Source organism: Xenia sp. Carnegie-2017, unplaced genomic scaffold (genome assembly GCF_021976095.1).
Source record: "Xenia sp. Carnegie-2017 unplaced genomic scaffold, XeniaSp_v1 HiC_scaffold_13, whole genome shotgun sequence".
NCBI lineage: Eukaryota > Metazoa > Cnidaria > Anthozoa > Malacalcyonacea > Xeniidae > Xenia > Xenia sp. Carnegie-2017.
This window is the reverse complement of record NW_025813436.1, coordinates 4,257,087-4,265,296: the sequence shown is the minus strand read 5'-3', so window position 1 is coordinate 4,265,296 and position 8,210 is coordinate 4,257,087. Positions and strand designations below refer to the sequence as shown.

Here is an 8,210-nt window from a genome sequence, read left to right as displayed (position 1 = left end):
ATAAATACTATATCTTTAATAACAGTTGGTTTTGCAAAAGTTCTGCAATAAGTATGATAATGTAACATCTTTAGCTGTTTTTTGAGTTAACTCCAGTCAGCTAAATAGTTAGCTGATAATACGTGCAAAAAGCACAGCAACTTTTAGCATTGAATATAAATCATGAACCAAATTAACTTCCACCGCATCTACTTAAGAACGTTTTATATCTGCCGGTGCAGGGCTAGACCGAAATGCATTTTCGTATAAGGAAAAAAAATCAAAATTTTACCTTCTTATTAAGTTCAGTCTGCTGTTAGATCTGTATTAGATCGGCATTTGCTTAGGTCTGCTGCTTTGCTCACGAGCAGAAATCAAGAAAAAACAATAAATTTACCCAATTTTTGTGCTATCTATTTCTAATGTTCCTGAAAATTGTTGACTGCAACAGTGAAACGATTTTTGAATCAACAAGACGATGTTTTTTGGAGTGTGTTTTAACATTGATTTATTCAAATTTTCGGCTAGAAACGTTTTTAGGACAAGTATGAAGACAATGTAAAGATTATCTTTGTTTATGTACAGTAGCACATTCAGGGTAGAGAAAAGTATGTTAATTATACTTTCTAATTGGATAAGAATTTCTAAAGAACTAAATCTTACCAAAAGACGAGCTTTTGTAATTTATAGTAGCTGGTACTGTGTTTGAATAGTACTTCTAGGTACGAAATGTTTTTGTGCAATTGATAAACTATAACTTCTTTTACAAGCAGTGTCCATGTCTGTGAAAGAATATCTGTTACTCATACCAGTAAGACATAATTACGCCCGATACCATCCTACGAAGAACGTATGGTAAGTAGACAACGCCATAACAATCATCACGAACAAAATCATCATTTTTGAACTGGACGATTTGCTTTGACCTATAAAATAGTTTGAAAAAAGTAAAAAAAAAGTTTGAGGTATGAAATTATAGTTTCTAGCGAATAGATTTTGTTTGAACGAGCAGAATTTTTCATTACGTTGTGCACGCAAAGGCCAAACAAACTTGCTTAACTGCTGTGCGAATAATTTCAAATGTTTTTTGAAATGATTATCGTGACTCAGTATGTAGTCAGTTGTATTCATTTACTAAAAAACTATTTGTCACATGTTAGTTTTTCTTGTAAGAACTAACCTGATTTATTTTTTGTAAGATTGGTTTCGTCGCCATTTGTACCGTTTTTTGGTGCCTGTTTTTGCATAAATGGACCAAAAGAAACCGCATAGCCATCATCTGGGGCATCTGGTGAGGCAGCGTCACGACGTGCTCTGATAGGGCACGTGGTACTTCGTGTACACACTGAGTTCTGTGTATTTCTGTTACACAATCGCAGTGTGCAGTGAATGTAGACTAACGTATGATCAGCCAGAAATCGAAAAACTTTCATGCGGAATTGATGAGTCTGTTGCAATCCAGATGTGAGATGAGTGATTGTCGAGTCTTTGTCGCAACTGGAAACACAAAGTTTAATCGAATAAAAAAGACAAACTGGTGCACGAGGATAACGGATAAGTGTTGCTCGAAACTATTAATACAATAGCTTGTGTTTACTTTGAAACTTTTTTGTCTGTTATTTTTTCTCGGGTCAAAGTGTGTAGCTAAAAGTCGACAGCAGAGACAATTATTGGTATAAAAGCCAAAATATTACCGAATTTAATTAATAAGCAAATAAACTGGTTTTTAATTACTTTTAGCTAAAGATTTGTTTGAAAGGTTAAAGTACTTTAGATGTTTGCTGGAGAAAAGGGTTTAAAAACATGTGATTTTGGAGAAATTTATGTCAACATTTAGACGTCAGAACTCACAAGTCGGTGATGATTGGATATTGTGGCGTATCGTAAGCTTTGTTTGTTGGTGTAGCGTGACATGACTGGGCTCGAATAACAATGTCAAGGTTGGCTGTCTTCACTTTGTACTGTATGTTGATATAATCATCAAAACTCTTGAAAGCGGGATAATTCTCACTTGTTGACGAGGAAAATTGATTGTTCGCAAATGAGCCAAGCTCAATCGTAAAGTTTCCAAGACTACCTGTAAAATAAATTTTATAATGAAATGGACTCATTTTAACGTAGGCTCTTATGCCCTTCAGCAAAACTTATGCGACTTATTGCTAATAAAATTGAGTTCATAAAATTTTATGATATAATTTTGTCTAGTTTTATTTAAACTGATTTGTTTTTAATTGTTTCTGTTGTCAGATGTTTTGATGAAAACCTTACTGCTAAAAACTTGGTTATTGTATGTTCTGAATGTCACTCATAACGAATAAATACTTTGTTTTCATGCAATGAAAAAGCAACGAATATTGTTTTTCTAGATTTTGATTTCTGAATTAACGATGCACCTAGCCTCATCAATGCACACGAGCATGCACGCCTTTTTTGGTTTTGTCGAGTTTGTAGATATGACGTGGCAATACAAATTGTGAGAAATGGTCTGCTTATGGTTGGCGAAATGTTATTCCATATTTCATGTTCTTCAAGCAGACAACTCCTTTTACATCATGAAACACGTAAGTAGACTTTTAGGAGAAACAGCAATCTTCAATATTTTACACAATCACAAATAGCAGGTCTTTCAAGAAACAAACACAGTATCTTTGTCTATTTGGCTTGCTTGTCTCAATACAACATTCTTACCCTTTGTGACTTCAATCACAGGGTTTGGTGGCTCAAACGTAACACCACTAATGTTGACCGTACGGCTGTAGGTGCAGTGGAAGTGAATACTGATCTCTTTTTCTCTGGTGATGATCGAGCTGGTGGATTTTCTTCTTATGGTCAATTTGTTGGAATAAATTATCTCTTGTTGGGTCTGAGTATAGATTGTCCCACATTGATTTTGTATCGTAGAGATGAACAAATGGGTTTGATTGTGGCTGGCCTTGCAGCTTGTGTCAAGGAGGTGTGCATTATTCATGTCAAGATTCCCCAATGAGTGTACACCAATTACTAAAGTTATGCCATCGGATCCACACATAAGATAATATGATTGTGCTAGAAAACACAATTGTGACGTGTTCGGAAAATTTCAGAGTAGCAATTGTAAAATTAGATACAACGTAAAATGTCCAAATATTGTTTGCTGATTGGCTAGAAATTTTGTTGACAGGACAAACTGTAAATCTCCCCAATCGCCGCTTTTTCTATTAAGTATGGAGGTTTTACTGTTTGAATAATAGAAAATTTATTAAATTCCACTTAATGTTCTACGGAACAAACAACAAAACAATTTTAAATACTATTCTCGTGTTGTGAACATAAAAATGCACTGTTAAAATTTGAAACAGTTTAGAAAAATAATTCATGCAAGAAAACAGTAAAATAAATCACACTATTACACTTTTACTCGTCGTATAATACCTTTACAAATAGTGGTTGACATTCCACTTGCAAACGAGCCGAGGACTTCAAAATTATTCAACAAAAACACGTGCTCATTTGATGGAAGTGACGCGGTCTTATTAAGCTGAGTATTTGAAACCCCAGCGCCCACTCCAATGGAGTATATGATTACTTTGTCGTTCTTTAGTCTCTGTGCTGGCTGCTCAACAGCGTCGAGACTTTGTCCGTCTGTGAGTACTATCAGCACTTTAGTAACATCTAAAAGAAGAGAGGGAAAAAAGCGAGTTTATACCACGAAATTATTTTTTGCTTTTGGATCATTTAGTCTTTTGCTGAGAAAATAAAAAAAATAATAAATTGAATGAAGATTATACGTATTTTAGAAAAACCAGATCTTGCATTAACATGGCACTTTATCAATGAAGAGTTGACGAGCTTGTTTAGAAACTAAATACCTGAGGTACTCCGAGCCCCGTTACTTGTTCGGAACATGCTGTTGTAAGCTAAGTCCAAAGCGCCGCCTGTGTTAGTTCCGCCCCCGGGATATGATATGGCGTCGATGGCCGAATCACGGTCTTGTTTGGTGGCAAACGTTTCCGAGAATCTGATTTTTAGCGTCGGTGATGAGGCATAAGATATCACGGAAAAGCGCGTTTTGTCAGCAGAGATCATAAAGTAATCGAGAAGATTTTTTACGAAGTTAAGTATTTTACGGAAGTTGCTCAACCCAGAGATACCGGAACCATCCAATATAAAACCGAGATCTATTAGCCTTTTACACATGTTCTCACCTTTTGTTTAGGAAGTAAAAGATTTTTTTAGATTTTTTAGAAATGTGAAGGATTTGTCACTAGTATAATAGTTCAGATTAGCTTAATGCTGTTCAATGAAAAAAAACTTCATCCAACTAACTTGTAACTATACCGAAACTATCTAATTTTACTAATTTTCTAATTGTTACTTTCGTGATACAACCTTGATGAAAATATACATATTGATGAATACATAGGACTCAAAAAGGCTTCACTGTTTGCTTTTTCCAAAAAGTGGTGAAAAATTTTGTATGTGGGCATGGCTTCATAATACATTCTCGTTACATGTGCATATTAATTAACGTGGATAACGAAATATATGCAAAAAGAGAGTGCATTTAGAAAAGAATTGAAAATTAAATTCATCGTTTTCTAAGCTCTCGTTTTGTTGACATTTAAGTTAGCTATATTAAACAAATAAATTATCCAAATTGACCATATCTGCATGTTAAGAGCCTTGACGTCAAACATGGAGGCACCTTCACCATCTACACCTAAGCAATCTTTCGATTAGCTAATTAATGTAAAAACAACATACCTGAACCACTTGAGCCGTAAGCGTCTCTTTTTTCACGTATCTCCTTCACGGGCTGTTCACGTAATGCAGCAAACTCAATAACGTTCGACTCAAGTTTTGTTTGGTCTTTTGCGTTTTGTTCTAGAAAGAAAACAGTATAATCAATGGCAAAAATAAAGAAAGGAAAAGTTTGCAGGCAAAAAATTGATCATTTTCAGAGGGAAGATGCTACAGTTTGATATAAAAAAGGACTGCATAGAAAAATCCACGTGAAATGAAATGATAATAACTTATTTTTCGTGTTTCATGTTTGCGGCAAAAATAATCATAGCTATTACATTTTTGAATAAAAAAAAGTATGATGTTAAAAAATATTTTTAAGAAGTGCCATCCTAGTTGTAATTTTTACTTTAACTTCATTTCTAACTAAAACAATAAAACTACCTACTTATCAAATTTGCAGCTTCCCATGATTCAATCACATCAAACTTATTTTCCCATTTCAAGATTTCCCCGTCAATTCTGTTACCTAAAATGATTTCTTATTAAATGACGGCTCAACATGTTAAAGTCAAGGGAATGCTGCGCCAACTTACATATTGCCAAGATGTAAAAAAACCAAACGACAGCACGATTCATCTGAAATTAAAAATGAATGAAAAAATTAGAATATTTCTTTTAACGTTTATTGTTTAAAAACTTTGAATTACAATAAGAGCGTTCGCAATAAACAAATTCGATGTGTAGACTTCACTCGCTAATGCAAAGCTTATAGGAGTGTAAAAACGATGTTGAAGATGAAGCAAATTTGTTGAACAGCATTCTGCAAATAGCCACTAGTCGATTGTGAAGTGATATTAGAGGAAAAGAGTTGGAATTTATCATCCCGTGTAACAGCACACCAATTTTTTACTTTCTCAGAATAGTAACTCGTACATCTTGAGCATTTAATGTTATGAATAAATGAAAAAATGTAAGACTTGAAAACATCAAATAATAGCTTCATTTTAACAATACTATAAGTCGTCCAACAAAGAGGAATAACGTAGCAAATTATAGACAAATTTACAATCTATCTCCACACTGCTCAGGAATTAATTGGGTAAAATTCATGCCACAAATAAAGAGTATGTACTCATGCGATTGTGCTCCCTTCCTATACTTCTGAACAGGTTGTTCAATTAATCTCTTCGGCGGGTTAAGAGTTCATAAGGGCGAAAGGCTTTGGTTTTTGTTATCCATGTATAACAGGACACCAACTTTTTAAGTTGCAAACACAAAACTCATGTATCTTTATACTTCAATGGTATCAATTGATTAATGAGGCCACGAAGTGTTTGAAAGCATTACATAGTTACCCAAAAAAGTAATAAAACTTTAAATTTTAAAATAACTTCTTTGAAACAGCGCGATAAATTGTTTAACGAAGTTGGAATATCTTGGCAAACAAAACAACGCAGATCAATATCATAAGACGAAGGAACAAGATGGCAACTGACAAGTGTTGACTTTTGTTGTTTCTATAATCTGCAGAAATTCGTGCAAAATTATGGCACAGCTTGAATTCATGTTTTGAAATTAACAATAAATTTAAATGGTCATTTCTAAGACAAAAATATCAGAAGGACAGGAAAACTTAAACTTTTATGATAAGCCAGAATTATGGAATTATCAAACAATTCAAACCAAGCATTTGTTTCGATACAAAAACGAGAAAAGCAGTATTCAAGAATGGGAAGTTAACAAATTGTAACCAAGAAATCAATAATCCGTATTTTAGGTACAAAAGAACCAGCACAAGCTAAAAATGGAAAAGCGTGGTATCCTAACAACAACATCATCGAAAGACTGGACAAAGCATCTACTAAGCTCAAAGTGCACGGTATTTCATTCGGCGTCCCGGCCCATTTCAAGGGTTCGGTCTTCATGATGTGTTGGAAAAGGGATAGAAGTCACAAACTCCTTATTTCCATGTTAGGAATCGTGAAGAGAGGAACGTATTCTACAGGGATATCTCGACAATGTTTGAAAAAATTAGATGGCAGAGATCAAAAGTTTCGTCAGTTTCTTTGACAGTGGCGTCGCTAAGGGGCTGGGAGGGTGCACGTGCCCCCCAAAAAACTTGTTGTGCCCCCACCCCCCCACAAGAGCCTCCTCCCCATTTGAATTTTAGAAATTGAAGTATTCTATTAGCTGTGCCAACTAGTTTGCGTTGCATTTACGCTTTCTGCGTTGTCAGCCGAGTGGTAAAGATTTTAATTGTATGAAAATGCAAAAAGAATACTTCTAGAATAATTCAAGTGGGCAAGGAAGAACAAGTGATATTGTGATGCTTGTCATGAACCACATTACACGATATCATAGAACTTGTATGAGAGAGTGGACAAGTGTACTCACAGACTCAAGCTTGACGAAACAAGAATAAACAAATAGCACTAACTAAGACAAAGGTTCATTAACATTCTGCAATTCTTGTGCCCCCAAATCGCAAAATCCTGGTGACGCCACTGTTCTTTGAAGAGACAACGGCAATGAGATGTAGTCTTAGCCATCGTGTTTCGGTAGAAGGCGGATTGTCTTTGCGGATAATAAAAGTCCTGACATTGTCGTTTTTGTTAGTAACATGACTACGGACCCTCATGAAATGTACTGCCAGTTTGATCAAGCGTGTTAAAAAGAATTCCTGTGTTGATGACATTGGAAAGTCTGCCTAAAGAGAGAACTTATCAAATATTTAACTAAATTTGAATGCATTAACAATGTTCTCACTGCATCTCATATGAATGGAATTTTTCAGTCCCTGAACAATTTGGTAAAGAAATCTTTGTCTGTCAGTTAGTATACCCACAACCAGCTTACTTATGAGCAAAGGGCAACCATCTTTTCAGAAATGATTTCAGTCTTCTCTCTGATTTGAATATTTAGACTGCCACGGTGTTAGTGACCAACGCCGGTTGCATAACGTGTTTTTCAGCTCTTCCATAGGCTCTTGCAAATGGTTAGTATGCTTTAAATAGTCATTGTTAATCCAAAAATTGTTGTTCCTGTTTTGAAGAATAGCTTGTATGTATTTTATGTATATAAATTTCAATTCATTTAAAAACCAATCGCAATTAACTTTAAATAAATGGAGAAAGTTTTGTCTTAGACACAAATATATGTAAAGCATATAAATGTTGCCTGTCATCAAAATTTGTTAACGAATTGAATTGGCTGAGTTAAATCACCTTGACCAAGCATTTGGAAATAAAACAAAAATTAAAAAAATACAAATAAATCTTCCGTCTTTTCAAAACCAATGTATCGTTTTTCTCATGTAAAAATATGAGTCAAACACAATATGGATTGAGATACATAGCACTGCTTTTAGTCGAAAAAGGCAACACATGATTTGAGTCAAGATAAACATTTCAATCTTACCTTAGCCTTCATGCGTTCCTAAAATTGATGCTTCGCTAGTTTTGAGCTTGTGTTCTTTGCTTCAAGACGCAAGCTCTGCAATGCAAATC

At 34.7% G+C, this 8,210-nt stretch overlaps 1 protein-coding gene across 1 annotated transcript; it reads right to left on the bottom strand.

The window, feature by feature from the left end:
• Positions 1-460: 460 nt before the first annotated feature.
• Positions 461-8,210, bottom strand: LOC124448986 (CUB and zona pellucida-like domain-containing protein 1). Its single transcript, XM_046999933.1, has 10 exons — positions 8,122-8,210; positions 5,298-5,340; positions 5,150-5,230; positions 4,723-4,842; positions 3,828-4,163; positions 3,391-3,630; positions 2,668-3,024; positions 1,831-2,056; positions 1,160-1,476; positions 461-905 (listed from the first exon to the last, which is right to left on the bottom strand). Exons 1-10 carry the CDS (start codon positions 8,131-8,133, stop codon positions 802-804), a joined length of 1,836 nt encoding a protein of 611 aa, XP_046855889.1. The 5' UTR covers positions 8,134-8,210; the 3' UTR covers positions 461-801.